Source organism: Hakea prostrata, chromosome 5 (genome assembly GCF_041222555.1).
Source record: "Hakea prostrata isolate BN-2017 chromosome 5, UWA_Hpros_2, whole genome shotgun sequence".
NCBI classification, from domain to species: domain Eukaryota; kingdom Viridiplantae; phylum Streptophyta; class Magnoliopsida; order Proteales; family Proteaceae; genus Hakea; species Hakea prostrata.
In genome coordinates, this window is record NC_142604.1 from 6,044,434 (window position 1) to 6,060,080 (window position 15,647).

Consider the following 15,647-nt stretch of genomic DNA (forward strand, 5'->3'; position numbering starts at 1 on the left):
ATAATTATTTGGAGACATATCCCCATCAAAAGTCAATTTATCTGGTAACCCCACGAAGTAATTCTCACCAACCTTCTTTTTTTTTTTTTTGGTCAACAATTCTCACCAACCTTCATGGCTTCATGGTTCATCTTCAGGAACCTTATATTCAAATTCAAGATTATACTTTGTTATGATAAGTCTACAAATTCAAAATTGTGAGAAATCACAGAAGAAGAAGAAGAATAGTATAAAAATGAACTGAACTAAGTTTACATAAAAGCTTCAATGGACATGTCTCACTTTGACAGGAAATTTACAATTCTCCATGAAAACTGAAGAAGAATGACATGGACTCACTAAAAATCCAAACCCCATCTATATGTACAGCTGATGGTTTTAATTTAATGAGGATAAATTTCCTTCAGGATGGAGCACTAAATGTCCCCCCAAAGATGTCAAGGTGAAATACATTTTCATCGTCAAGGACAAATTTATACGAATGGTAAATAAAATAAGATTACGAAGAAAAAGAAGAATGTGTACCGAGAAGCTCACACTGATCTTTCATACGCGGATATAACCCCCTCTTTCTTGAGATCCAACTCCGAGCGTTCTTGTCAAGAAAGACCTGTTTACAGACCAGCTCCTTCTAAGTATGTTGTGTCTCCTCCAAGTGGATATGCGGGCATATATGGTGGGGAACATGAAGCAAAGCAGTAAAAGCAGCATCACGCCAACACAGATAAACATGACATTGCGGAACCCAGCTTTTATGGCAGGGTCATCTTGCCCTGACCAAGGAACACCTCCAACATTCATCCCAAATACTGTTCAACCCCAAAAGAAAGAATTGGTATTACAGTCATTACTTAGAGAAGTCTTATAGATGTGTTCTAGTGAAATACACTTTACAGCAGTGAATAAATTTGACTAAATTCATCAGAAAAGATAAATCAATTAAAAGTGTACCTCCAGTGACGATCGACAAAGGAAGGAATATCAATGATAGGAATGAGAGGTAGTATAACTTCTTATTGATTTGTTCTGATTGCCAACTGTGAAGACCAGCTTGTAATGCTGTTACACGATTCGCAATAAACCCAACGTTCTCTTTTAGCCTCCTAAGACGTCCAATCAGCTCTTCCAGGGCGACAACGTCTTCACCAGCTAACCATCTTTTTGTGGAACATTTTTCCCTGACACGTGGGAACACTTGTTCTCCATATGCTATCACCTGAAATGGAGCATACTCTGAAATATAGTTTGGAACTCAAGCAGCATGACTTGAATAAATTTAAACAATAATTGCAGATTACTTCAATAAATAATCCTTATGTGCTATCTGAGATTTTTCTTTTGTTCGGACGGTGCAGCAAATTCAATTGCAGATAAATTGGCTGAAGTTGGGCCTTCTACAGCCTTGTATCTACTCATTTTCCATTGTGTTGTTCCCGTTGAGGGCCCTGACCAAAGTTGGTTGTTGCTGTTGTACATTGGCTATGTATTTACTTCTATCTTTTTGATAAAGTTATTACATATAATGAGGGGGAAAATGATTTGCCAACTCCCATCACAATAACAAGCAGAATGAGGACACCTTCTTAACATTAAGTCACCTGGGTATGGTAGCAATTCCCTCCACATTCATTTAGATTGTTTACAAAAATGGTATGTACAATCCAGAGGTCAAACTTCAAGTGGCCCCATTGCCCCTCAATGTTTCCTAATACATACCACTCTGCTGCTGGTAGTTTTGTTCTAAAGGGGTATACCCTGGTAACAATACAAGCTATACTTCACAATCCAAATCAAGTTTGATCAAAGAAGTATCAGGAACCTCAAGTTACCTGCAAAAGCCGCTGCAAATTTAGATGCATCTTGGGAAATCTTCTGTCATCCAGAATCTGTTTTTTCAAGCCAAAACCACCTGCAGTCATGTCAGGTAAGTTATAATTTCAAGTTTAAGCCAATAAATTGCATCAGAGAATCACAAAAAAAGAGAGGAGGGGGGAGGAAGCAGAAGGTTTTGGAAAGTTAACTCATCTACCCAATTTGAAAGGCAGATCCAATTAAGCAAGACCCACAACTAATACGTTTGTGTAGTGACACAAGTGTTTCCACTTTCCGCAGCTTTGCAGTTTACAGCTCACAATACTGTGGCGTAATATCCAAGGTCTACTTTTCACAACTTCTATTACTTATTCTTCTACTCTTGTTCAGTTATCTATGAAAATTTGTCGTGATTTCATAAAAATAAAAAAGAGAATGGTTCTGGTTCTCATTCAAAAAGTGAAGAACCTGATACAGCCTCTAAGATCTAGGTTACTCCATGGCTATCCAACATGAAAAACTATGAACTAGAGATTTAAGGTGGTTAAGCAAACACTAGAATCAAGCTTGACAAGGTCCGAGCTGGAGGACCACTTAGTACGTGACCACAAAACCCACAATATCGGGTCAAGGAGTGGTGCCAAATATATGGGGAGGTAGACTAGGAAGCAAACTGTATGCCATTCACATGTCTGAGTCAGAGATTGACACGCTTGTAGTTCTGGAACCAGCAGTAGTTGGTGACTGCATTGGAGTTCGACAAGACTGACTCGGAAATTTTATAATGGGTTGTTTTCTGCCAGATTCTAGTAGGTGGCACAAAACAGGTACAGGTGTGGTCGTCTTCTTTGTTATCTTTTGTAGTCTCTCTTTTCTCTGCTTGTGTTTTCTTTGTTTCTTCTCCTTTTCTTTATGTTTTTCTGGAGCATCCGTCCTCTTGATTTTACATAATTTTTATAATGTTGAGTGTTATTCATTACTTGTCAATAAATGACAGAACTGACAGAAGAGAATTCACATAGCCAGCCATGGTGGTTGGAGTAAGCCTTGGTCAGACTGTGCCTTAAATGTCTCTGGCTCAATTGATGGTAAGGGTCCAAATGATGCAGAAGGGGAAGAGAAAGAAAAAAGGGGGGCGGATGACTTTACAGTTTAAATTGTAAAAGGTTCTATGGTTAGGGAATCTAACGAACCTAACTTAAGCTCTTTCTCAGGAAGCATCAGTTACAGTAAAAAGATACAAATGGGTGAAGGACCTGATGACCAGGGCACACCAAAAAGATTTGTTAAGATGTACAGGAAAAGCTAGAGTATCTAATAGGGAGACAGGAGGTGGACATTATGTGGGAGATATAGGGTTGATTTGAAGGAGAAAAGAAGATCTTGGCTGCAGGGTCTGGCTGATCCAAAGAAATCAGATAGGGATGTAAACGGATAGTCAAAAATCCGAATTCGTATTCGTATCTGTTTAAAAGCATCCAAATCCAATTTTTTCGAATTCGGATGATCCCTTTACTAATCGGATTCAAATACAAATATGCCAATTTTAAGTCGGATATTATCCGATTTGATTAGATATTTGACTAATATTATCCATATCCGATTAAAGTTAAATTTTGGGGAATACATCAATATCCCTTCACTAGTATTCATTAATAGTAACTAATTACATTAAACTAACAATAGTTACTCTAATCAAACGTTGGATATTTGAACTACATTCGGATACTTTTATCCATCGACTACTCTGAATTTGGATCGGATATTATCTGAAAATCCGATTAACTAAACAAATTTGAATTCGGTTATAAATATACATATCCGACAAATATCATATTCGAATTCGGATAATGTGTTTACTAATCGGATTCAGATTTGGATATTATCATATTCGATCCGTTTACATCCCTAAAATAAGCTTCTATAAGGCCAAAAACAAAAGGCTCAGAATTAGTAGACATTTCATGTCTTATCCTGAAAGATGAAATGGAGAGCCTCATAAGATACCCATATGATTAAGCGAAGGGGAAAGAAATTTCTAATCTTGAATAAAATTTCCATTAAAATAATCAATTTAGCTATTACGGTTCTTGTAGGTCTGCAAAACCATTTATTAACCAGATCGCCACTCAATATGCAGCATAATTCCAGGGTTGGTTGACATAAATGACCGCATTCTCTTTTTGGGATAAATTTTGTGTGTGTTTTCCGTTTATTTTTTATTTTTTTTTGTTGGGGGGGGGGGGGAGGGCCGGGGGCAAGAAGATGATAGCATACTGTATCAAAACAAGCTCACTTTTCAAAATAAAGGAAAAACAAAAAAGGATGAATAAACCAAATCGTATTGTCTATGGTGAGTGATTTGAAGAAAGTAACATTGTCATGAACTTATCTTCAATCCTTTCATATTTATCCTCTTATAGCAAACCTAATAAAACAAATAGAGGGGATGGAATGACAGTATAGCACATTATCTTATGATTCATAGCCAAAGCAATGATTGTGGGTTATTTGTTTCACCTTGAAGAGAAAAGCTTACAAACAGAACAAGAAACTAATATGAGTGTCTCGCCACAACCCCATTTTAACAGGACATTTTCAGCAGTTCTTTGGACTCAATACTTCTTCTTTGGGGTGCAATTTGGTTTCCCACCTGTGTCTAGAGTTATAGGATGCACCCATATTGATAGTCACACTGAGTTATGTTCAAATCGCTTGTTGCTACAATCTTAGGACAGGTTCAGAGGGTTCTAAAAGTCAAATCCTTGATCAATCATATAGTCATTTAACAGCAACAAGCATAAAAGGACATAAATGGGCTTTTACTCTTGATTTTTTTAAGAATAGAAGAAGAAGAAGAAAAAAAAGGGTGCCCCATTACTGGAGTTTATGAAGAGCCACCTATTAATTGATGGAATGATTTCTTCATCCCACTCCACCAAGCCCCTGAAACAATGTTATATAAGAGCTGCATGTGGTTTGGTGTTCTTCTTCTTCTTCTTCTCTCTCTCTTTTTTATTTTTATTATTATTATTATTTTTTTTTTTTTTTGGTAGCGTAAAAATATGTGGGTTGGTTTGCTACTTCTTCCACGGTAACATCTAGGCTCCTACCTTTGGGGGGAAAATCTGCGTACAGAAAATATATATTTTTCTTAATTCCTTATTGTAAGGTGTGGTTCCTTCCATAATAGGTGCCAACTAAGATATTCTCATGAAATCAACAATTTCTCCTCTTCCACTCAATCTTCCACCTCATTCTAGCCTTCCTGTGACTGTCAGTTCATTTAGTGCTCCTATAAAACCCTAGACATATACTTATACCACTTCAATTATTCACAATGTAGCCTTGCCTCATCCCAATTGTTCTTCAACCAAGGCCACTTGCTCTTTATCAGGGGTTACGCGAAGATGAAAAATTCGTTCAACTCGACAAAGCCCAACTTATGGTATCTTCATTTTCATTTCATTAGTTTTGGAGCAATGTTGGTGTGGATACACTTGGTCAGCTTCCAACGCTTCCCTAAGGTCAATCAACATGGTCTGGTGAGAAGTGAAGGAGTTCTCTCCCTCCCCTTCAGCGAGACGAGTGCCATGAGGTAAGCCTTTCAAGAATCTTGTTCAATTTTCTAATATCAAGCACTGCCATTAGAAAGAGACTCCAAATTGGCTTTTAGCTTCTCCACCCTCTAGTCCATGTTGCAGTTTTGATAGCAACATAGTGTGTGCCGTATCATATGCTTTCCCTATGGTGCCTAGTAGTTTGAAACAAAAGAATTAGAGAAGAAGAAAGGACTTGAAAAAATGTCATACACTCAAACCAAATTACCCCACATTCTGACACTCAAAACCCTAATTCTCCTTATCAAGTTGGTTTTGTTCTAATCTTCCTTGCAACATTGGCCCTTAGCCGAGTCAAATCAGTCCGAGGCTACATCAGCTGATCTATGTGGAAATACTTTTAAAAGTTCCCCAAAAAAGGATTTGACTCAGATACAAAGGAGAAACACTTGAGAAATGTATTTATCAAAGTAATGGAAGCTTTCAGTCATTTATGGTGAAAAAGAGGATTACAAATAAGGTATGCTAACTATGGCTGACTCATAGGCCTTACCTAGTTATACAAGTACACTGAACCTAGGAAGTTTACATAATAAACCTCATCGTCAACAAATATAGAAGTTAGAATATGACTAATTCGGCTAATGGAGTAAACGGTTCTCCTTCTCAAAGTAAGAAATTGTAGATAATTCTCTGAATGCCTTCTCCCCATTCATATGGTAATTTAATAATACATGCCAGGAGAAAACAACACACATGTTCCCTACATTGTTGTACAACTTCCCTATTTTAGTTACAATAGTAAGCAACCCCATTCTTATCCTAACTACAAGAACTTGCTTGCTTAACCTAACTGCCACAGTAACACTACACCTTCATTCCAACTTGATAAGGTACTGATCAGATGAATTCCTACAACTACTGCTACATGACCAACTGCATGTACTTGTAAGATGTAACCAACAAAATGTACACATAACACTTACCAAGTAAAATAATCATCTTTTGTTTGATGTTCCCCTCCATCACTTTGCAGCCCAAAACTATGATGATACTAAATATACTAGGAACTTATTTTGATATGCTGAGCTTCTTTTCAATACCACCCCCCCCCCCCCACAAAAGAAGTGCTGAACTTCTCCCAAGTACCACAACCATGAAACACTTCAACTCAGCTCTATGGCTGCCGAAGTGAATCCTTCCTAATAATTAATAACTAGGTTCACAACTTTCTGTTCTGTTGAAAACAAGGACTCAAGACTGTGAGGTTGTCTTACCCTACCCTACAGATCATTTTGACTTAGACTCAAGCAAGTTTCACTTCTGGGATGGTAGAAAGCAGAATTACACGAACGCCAGTCAAGAGGTTATCAGAAACTTGAAATTGACTAAATGAACTCAGATTAAAACTTTTTTTTTTTTAACATTCAAGCTGAAAATATTTAAAACTGAACAAGGAACCAAACTCGTTGAGCATGAATTTATTGTTAACTAAGATACGGAAACAATTAGAAAGAAAAGGAAACTACTCAAACAAATTATTACATGTCTATTACCTTTGTCCAGTTCAAGTTCCGCTGCATCCAACTCTATCTCAAGCTTTGTGACTATGTCTTGAATGTGATCTACATGTGTGTCCAATACATGAATAACGAGATTTGAAAGGGTGCGTGGAACTGGATTATCAGCCTCCTCAGAATGATTCATTGTTAATAGGAATTCAAGAACATGTTCCCTGATTACAATCGCACCTCCTTCCTTCTCTGCTCTAGCCATACTGGGACTCTCCACGCTAGGAATCTCGGAAAGAAGAGACTGACCGACTGGAGAGAATCCCAATCTGGGAACACGACCCAAAGACACAGTAATCAACGAGTTCTCAGTCATTCTTGCAGCAATTCTAAGAGTAAAATCACTTGAAGTAGTTCCAGGTGAATTTACCCTAAAAACAAGGGCTCCATCAACATAACCACAAAAAGGTCCATTGCTGACAAGTGAGAGGATGTCTTGAAGTTTCAAAGGAGGGCAAAGAACATCAATAAGGTACTGTGCAGACAACGCTAGTTTCTGGTTTCCCTTTGGAAGTTCAACATGATACCAACAAAATTCTTTGCCTCGTCCTTCAGCTAGATCCCATTCCTTAGAAAAATAATTCCCCAATCCATCAAATGCATAAGCTTTCTTTCTCACAACGCCAGGAAAACGGGTATTCATTTCCTCCATGGGTGTTTCCTTCGAGTTTTCTTTCTGCAATTCCACTGCCTCCCCTTCCAGACCCGGCTCTTCTTCCTCGAGCATCATGACTGTAAATTTAGCCTCGAACGAACTGGATATTTGTCCAACATAAATTCTCCCATTTGGGAAAATTACTCTCCTTCAACGTTGAATTTCCAGCGACAATAACCTTGGAAAACTGAAATCTCAACTCTGAAATGCAGAAATACGCTCGAGTATTTCAACCAACAGCATTCACCTGATTCTTTGAAGATTGAGAAATAAGACTCCCTGTAAACCTATACAAAGCAAGTATATCAACAAAACCCAACAAACATTTGCAGGGGAAAATAAAACCCAAAAAGGAATCGATGTCCCAATCAGGTAGATCCAGGGTTTCAAACAAGGAAATCGATCGTGAATCAACCTGGTCTGATCAGATCGTTCACGACCAATTCAAATCGTAAACCCAATGTCAAAACATTCTTTTTCAATCTAGTTTTGTTCTAAATCAGCTCGAATTGACCGGGTACCAGCTGAACCCTACAGTCTATGCGCAAAAGTCATAAAATAATATATTGATAGATTGAAAAAATCTTAATTTTAGCCTGAGATTTCAATTTTAGTTCAAAATGTAGATTTTCTGTTTTTCCCTTTTTTGTTTTTGTTTGTTTTTTTTTTTTTAAGACCAAAGTTGCACTCAATCATCGTTATTTACATTTTTATTCGTTTGATCAATATATCAAATATCCGACCTTGAACTTGAAGGGTTGACCAACGGTTCATAATGTGAAATTATTAACAATTAAAAAATAATAATAATAATAATGTATGAATTTGGCCAACTCAAAAACCAATTATAAATTGTGTATGTGGAATGTAGTAGCAGTGTACATTTAATCCTAATGGCAAGATCAATTTTGATTTGCCTCGAATTGAATAGGGTTTAGGTTCAGAACTGATTGAAAGAAATACTCTGGTTCTTAATTTAATCTTGGCAAAGCATATCAAGTAGTATGTAGTGCAATACTATGGAATTGTGGGTTGTTTTTATTGTTTCATAGTAAGTCAAGATCGATGTATATTATCAAAGTCTGTATCAAAACCAACAATTTGAAAAATCAGCAGACTTTGTTAGTGTTGTGCCATTTTGCATCAAGTCCTTCAACTCGGCTGCTAGATCCAATGTTAATTCGACTAAAAGCCAGACCAGGCAAGACGAGAGAAGCATGAGGTTGAGAAGCCCAATCGGGAACAATACATTGTTCCTTTGTCGAATAGAAGAGTGGTCTCCAGATGTCGGGTCATGCAAGTTGATGAATTACCTCCTCACGAAGACCTTACATTCGTATTATCGTAAGATCCTCTTATCTTTGCATTTAATATTTCGTATGTATCAAATGATACGTTGACCTCAAGCATATCTACCTGAAAGAAGCTCCTGCCGAATTATTAGGTGGTCAAGCCTAGAGTTGTCACACCAGTCGCCCAGCTCTTCTGGTGTCAGGTACAGATGTGATAGAATGGTGACTTGCACTCAGTGACATGTTGGCCGCAAGGAGAGCACGCATCCAATTAAGATGATCCAATAGTCATCTTGATTTATGTTTGAGCTATAAATATCTCTCACCTACTTATGTATGCTCACTCTACCTATTAAACTTGTCAACTTGGGTAACTAAAAGCCCCTCCTAGAATGGTGTTGTTCTTTACTGGAAAAAAAACGGTGTTGTTCATCAATTTGATTTAATATTTAAGGAGTGACTAACTAACCACAAAGTCAACTTGCATTCACTTTCTTCTATGTGGACAAATCTCAAGCCAAAGAATTAAAGTCACAAGGAACACTCGTTACATCAAATGAAGCTTATAGTGTTAAACCTTTTTGTTTCTTGACCACCCTGATTATCTCATGTTACCATTACTTAACACTCTAATAATGGGGTCAACAACTAAAATTTTTAACTTTGTTTTTTGTCATAGTAGATTTTCTATATTGGGATGGGGGTATATTACATAATAGGCGGGGCTATAACCCTACCCTCGAGAGTATTTGGACTATGATCTTCTACTGCCTCTTTTTTTTCAATTAAGCCACTCCTTAGAGTTTAATTTTTAACATGTCTTTTAAAAGAGAAATCAACCAATGGTTTATATATATTTGATGGAACTCCAATGAAATAGTTTGTCACTATTCGATAAAAACTTTATTACAATAAAAGAAAAAGAAAGAAACACCTAGAGACAAAAAATTTAAGGATAATAAATTTGAATATTTAGTCTGCAAAATCTGAAATTTTGTTTTTCAAGTGCTATTTTGTTTATTATGATATTCATATATAGTTATTATATTTTATTAGTTAGGAAAGGAAAAAGAAAAGGAAATATTATATATAACATATTGTTTTTCTACTTATTTTTTTTGTACATAAGCAATGTCTAAGACTGAAGAAAAAATTTTATTACATCAACACCACAAGGAGAACAAGGAACGTAAAGGATCTTCTCAAGCTTTTAAGAAGGATTTCAAAATGTTGAGTATAGCTAATGCTTCACATTGTGTTACCGACCGTCACAAGGGATTTAAGAACAGCGCCCCCATAGCTTGTAGAAAGTCCATGTTTTTGTGGGCCTAGAAGTTTCTTTACAATTTGGACTTGAGCCCATGAATAGTTGTGGCTTAGGGTTTCTAAGCATCTATATATATTATCTTGTAACAAAACGTTATATGTAGTTGTTTTCGAGAATAATATAGTAAAAAACCTAATGTTCGACGTAACCTCATATTGAGGTGAACCAGTGTAAAATCCGTGTCTCCTTCTTCCTTGTTTTTTATTCGATTGTTTGTGATTGATCGCTCTAATCCTAATACGAAAGAACGTTAAAAAATTAACTAACATCAGCAGTGACTTCAACATCTAATGAGCAACATGTCATACACGCTTATAAGATCTTGTTTGCCGATTTACTACTATTATGAACTATTACAATCATTATATTAATGAAGATGCACCAAATGTTAAGGAAGCATGAAAATTGTGATAATTATTTTAATTTTAGAAAATATTATGTAAATCATGGTTTAAAGTTTCTTTTATTATTTCAAAAGTTTTTGATAAAATATATTTTTTTAAAAGATTAAAAAACGCATGAAATTGCTGCTAAATTACTTAAAAGTAAGCTTAAAAACATCAATTGTCCTTCTTAAAAGAAGCAAGACATGTCTTAGGTGATGATAGAAAAACACATGAGAGGTAAGCAGCTTGGTCCGCTTAAGTAAGGTTACGGTATCGAAATCTTGTAGATGTAAAAGTTCCCCACTGGAAAACTCACCCACCACAGCCAGGTGTACGACCCGATCGAACACCAGATTAGTCAGGGCAAAGCCTTGGAAACCGGGATTGACAAACCAAAAAGAAAAAAGAAAAGCACTTGAGACACTAAAGAATGTTCAAGAAGAAATTCACACCTTGAAATTTCACACTTTTGACTTGTCGATGAAGCATCAAATAAAGCTCAAGATTGAAGTGTCAGGAGCTTGAATTCTCTACTCTACTTATATGGAAAGAAAAAATTTCAACTCACATAGTTGGTTTTTGCAATATATTAATCTCAGAGCAATATTTTTTATTTTTTAATTTATTAGCTAAAATTGACCTTAACACTATTAATTATTTAATGAATGCTCTCAACGTGTCCACAACTTGTTATATCTCTATTTGATAGTTGGATTTTTTTTTAATAAATACCTTATTTTCTTATTTTGGTAAGTTGACTTGACACTTCGAGATTAAGAATTTAATTATCGCTATTTAAATAGTTAGTCGCTATTTAAAACGGCACATTACATTTAGATTTTAGTGAAACTATCATATGAAAACTATGAAAGATATGAAAGAAGTTTGAAAGCACAGCATGTAAAGCCTTGAAAAGAAAGAAGGAAAAAAAAAGCCTCAAGAGTCCCCCCTAAAAAAAATGTTACAACCATAAAAACTTTATTAAAAAAAAAAAAAAGAAAGAAAGAAACACCTAGAGACAGTAACTTCAAAAAATTTAAAGAAGTAAAAGAAATTTGAACCTATAAAGCAATGTGGAAGTTTTCACAAAAGAGAAAAAACGATTTTAGTCGATGAATTATTTGAGGATAATAAATTTGAATATTTAGTCTGCAAAATCTGATTTTTTTTTTTCAAGTGGTATTTTGTTTATTATATTTTATTAGTTAGGAAATGATAAAGAAAAGGAAGTATTATACATAACATATTGTTTTTCTACTTATTTTTTTTACATAAGCAAGGTCTAAGGGATCGGGATCATCTCCCCGGTGGGGGAGCACCTTGACGGCTTCCCAACCACAAAAACCATTGGGTCCCATAGGTGAAAAAAAGTTTTTTTTTTTTTTTCAAAATGTATTTTTTCACCAGTGGGACCCAATGGCTTTTGTGGTTGGGAAGCTGCAAAGTGCTCCCCATTAGGAGAGCTGATCCCGACTCAGGTTTAAGACCCAAGAAAAAACTATATTACATCAGCACCACAAGGTGAACAAGGAACGTAAAGGACCTTCTCAAGTTTTTAAAAATGATTTCAAAATGTTGAGTATGGCTTATGCTTCACATTGTGTTATCGACGGACACGGGTGTGTAGGGACAGCGCCTCATAACTTGTAGAAGGTCCATGTTTTTGTGGGCCTAGAAGTTTTTTTACAATTTGGACTTGGGCCCATGAATAGCAGTGGCTTAGAATTTCTAAGCGCCTACATATATTCTTTTGTAACAAAACATTATATGTAGTCGTTTTCCAGAAGAATATAGTAAAAAACTTAATGCTCGACGTAGCATCACATTGAGGTGAACTAGTGTAAAATCCGTGTCTCCTTCTTCATTGTTTTTTATTCGATTGTGCGTGATTGATCGCTCTAATCCTAACATAGAAGAATAATAAGAAATTAAGTAACATCAGTTGTGACTTCAACATCTAATGAGCAACATGTCATACACGCTTATAAGATCTTGTTTGCCGATTTACTATTATTATGAACTATTACAATCATTATATTAATGAAGATGCACCAAATGTTAAGGAAGCATGAAAATTGTGATAATTATTTTAATTTAGAAAATATTATGTAAATCACGTTTTAAAGTTTCTTTTATTATTTCAAAAGTTTTTGATAAAATATTTTATTCTTAAAAGATTAAAAAACGCGTGAAATGGCCATTGAATTACTTAAAAATAAGCTTAAAAACATCAATTGTCCTTGTTAAAAGAAGCAAGACATGTCTTAGGTGATGCTAGAAAAACATTTGAGATGTAAGCAGCTTGGTTCGCTTAAATAAGGTTACGGTATTGAAACCTTGTAGATGTAAAAAATCTCCACTGAAAAACTCACCCACCACGGCCAGGTGTGTGACCCGGATCGAACACCTGATTTGTTAGGACAAAGCCTTTGAAATCGAGATTGGCAAACCAAAAAGAAAAAAGAAAAGCTCTTGAGACACTAAAGAAGGTTCAAGAAGAAATTCACACCTTGAAATTTCACACTTTTGACTTGTCGATGAAGCATCAAATAAAGCTCAAGATTGAAGTGTCAATTGAAGTGTCAGGAGCTTGGATTCTCTACTCTACTTATATGGAAAGAAAAGTTTTCAACCCACATAGTTGGTTTTTGCAATATGATTAATCTCATAGCAATATTTTTTTCTTTTTTAATTTATTAGCTAAAATTGACCTTAACACTATTAATTATTTAATGAATGCTCTCAACGTGTCCACAACTTGTTATATGTCTATTTGATAGTTGGATTTTTTTTTAATAAATACCTTATTTTCTTATTTTGGTAAGTTGACTTGACACTTCGAGATTATGAATTTCAAATTTTTATTAATTTGAAAAGCATTGCTGATTTTATTTTATTTTTGGTCAAAATGATAAATATATTAGACTCCCCCTACATCGGGTACCAAGAAGTTTGTAATATAAATATAAATATATATTCAGAGATGGAGACATCCACCAAACATAACTCAAAGCAAATTTCCTATTAACATAATCAAACTAAAGTAAATGAAAATGAATTTTCAAAATTTTTGCGTCTCTTAAAATCCTTTTACTATCCCAATTCCACAATTGAGCGACCCATTAAGAGTTAAAATAAGAGTCTGGGATCATCTCCCCCATATGGGAACACTCTGTGCTCCCCGAGGAACTATTGACCACAAATTACACGGAGCCCACAAGACTAGGGTGATGAATTTTTTTAATATTTATTATTTTTTTACTTGTGGGCCCCATATAGTTTGTGGTTGTAAAGCCGTCAAGAAAAATGATCCACACTCCCAAAATAGCAACCAACAATTAAACTAAATGTTTATTAATTATCCTCTAAAGTTCTATTAAATCAAAAAAAAAAAATTTGGGGTCAAACTATTTAATCGAATCATAGAATAATTAAGCGATGGGCTGATTCCTGGAACCAAGGAAAGAAATACAACCATAAATATATTTATACTATTAAAAGAAACCCTAAGGACTAGGCCACGCTTTGAAGCGGAGAGCCTCTATCTCTTCGCCTCTTCTTCATCTTCTTCCTCTCCTCCTCTCATCGCTTTCTCTTCTTCTCCCATCGTCCTCTTCATTTCTCCCATCTCCGAATTTTTTCTCCTTTCTCATTCTTCCTCTTTCTACTTTCTCAGTCGTTTTCCTTTTCATTTCCCTATTTATTGTAGATGCCTGTTTTGAAAGCAATTCCATCAAATTGGGTGCCTCTGTTGTAGCCTTTGTACTGCTGCTTGTTACCACTATCGTAGTTCCTACAACTTCTTTAGCCAAATCTTCTATCACAATATCATCGCGATGGAAAAGTCAATAGTACTAAAGCACAAAGTCAACAGTGGAACTTCACTCGATCCAGTAGTTGTTCAAGTTGTAGCTACTCTGCCCTATGGCGTATTTTCTCTTTCCCTGCACATCCGATTTCTGATTTATCACTTGATCCAATAGTTGTTCAAGTTGTAGCTACTCCACCCTATGACGTATTTTCTCTTTGCCCATGTAGCTTCTGTTTTTTTTATTTTTTGGTAAACCACCCATGTGGCTTGTTGGTCTACTTGTAGCGTGTTTTTGCCTATTTTGACATTTGTGATGGATGATGCGAAAAGTTCCTGTTGTATTTACAACTTGTAGCGTGTTTTTGCCTATTTGGACATTTGTGACGGATGATGCGAAAAGTTGTTGTTGCATTTACAACATTATTTCTAAAACACATTTGTGATGGATGATGCGAAAAGTTGCCCATAACTTTATTGAGTTTGACCCATATCTTATTCTGGATGATTCTGTCAACAGCATTTATAGGAGTTTAAATGAATTTCGATTTTCAAGGTTTAAATACCGGAACCTTGCTTAAGCAGACCAAGGTGCTTACCACTTGAGCCAACCCCGGTGGTTTCTATCTTTTTATATTTATTGTTTTAATGTGTCTATATATTTATTTTAGTTTAATGAATAAAGTTTGTTTTCTTATCAAAAAGAAATTAATAATATATTATTCACTTTAAATGGGCAAATAAGACTTTACCCCAACTTAAGTGGCAAAATTCAATACTCTTACATTTCATAATAGCGAATCTTTTTACCAGAAAACGACAGAAATCTTGGAAAGTGGGAAACTCAAAATTCAAGATTGGCGTGGAATCCGTTGACTAAAACAACAAAGTCAAAAACATGGATAAGGACTGTTCATGCGGTTTCCAAATTTAGTGCCTCGTAAAATAAATAAAAAATAAAATAAAATAAGAAGAAGAAGAAAAACCTATAAAATTTGTATCTATGGATTGGTTGAAGTATTATCAAGAAAAATGATAACACATATATGATATATACTCCAAAATGTAAGTACAAAGTTTTAAAAAATAATAAAATAAACTTAATATAGTCAACTAGTCAAGTCACTTTTACGTTTAGTCATCTTCACTTTTTTTTTTCTTCTATAATTCTATGGTTCTACTCGTACCATGTGTGTAGCTACAAATGTCAAACGTAACTCATACTCGTCATTTTGA

The 15,647-nt window shown here is 35.3% G+C and overlaps 1 protein-coding gene across 1 annotated transcript; it reads right to left on the reverse strand.

The window, feature by feature from the left end:
* Positions 1 to 218: 218 nt before the first annotated feature.
* LOC149014672 (uncharacterized) lies at positions 219 to 8,134 on the reverse strand. The gene is made up of 4 exons (XM_089156254.1): positions 6,929 to 8,134; positions 1,830 to 1,909; positions 952 to 1,216; positions 219 to 809 (listed from the first exon to the last, which is right to left on the reverse strand). Exons 1-4 carry the CDS (start codon positions 7,671 to 7,673, stop codon positions 547 to 549), a joined length of 1,353 nt encoding a protein of 450 aa, XP_089012380.1. The 5' UTR covers positions 7,674 to 8,134; the 3' UTR covers positions 219 to 546.
* Between the last annotated feature and the right edge of the window lie 7,513 nt (positions 8,135 to 15,647).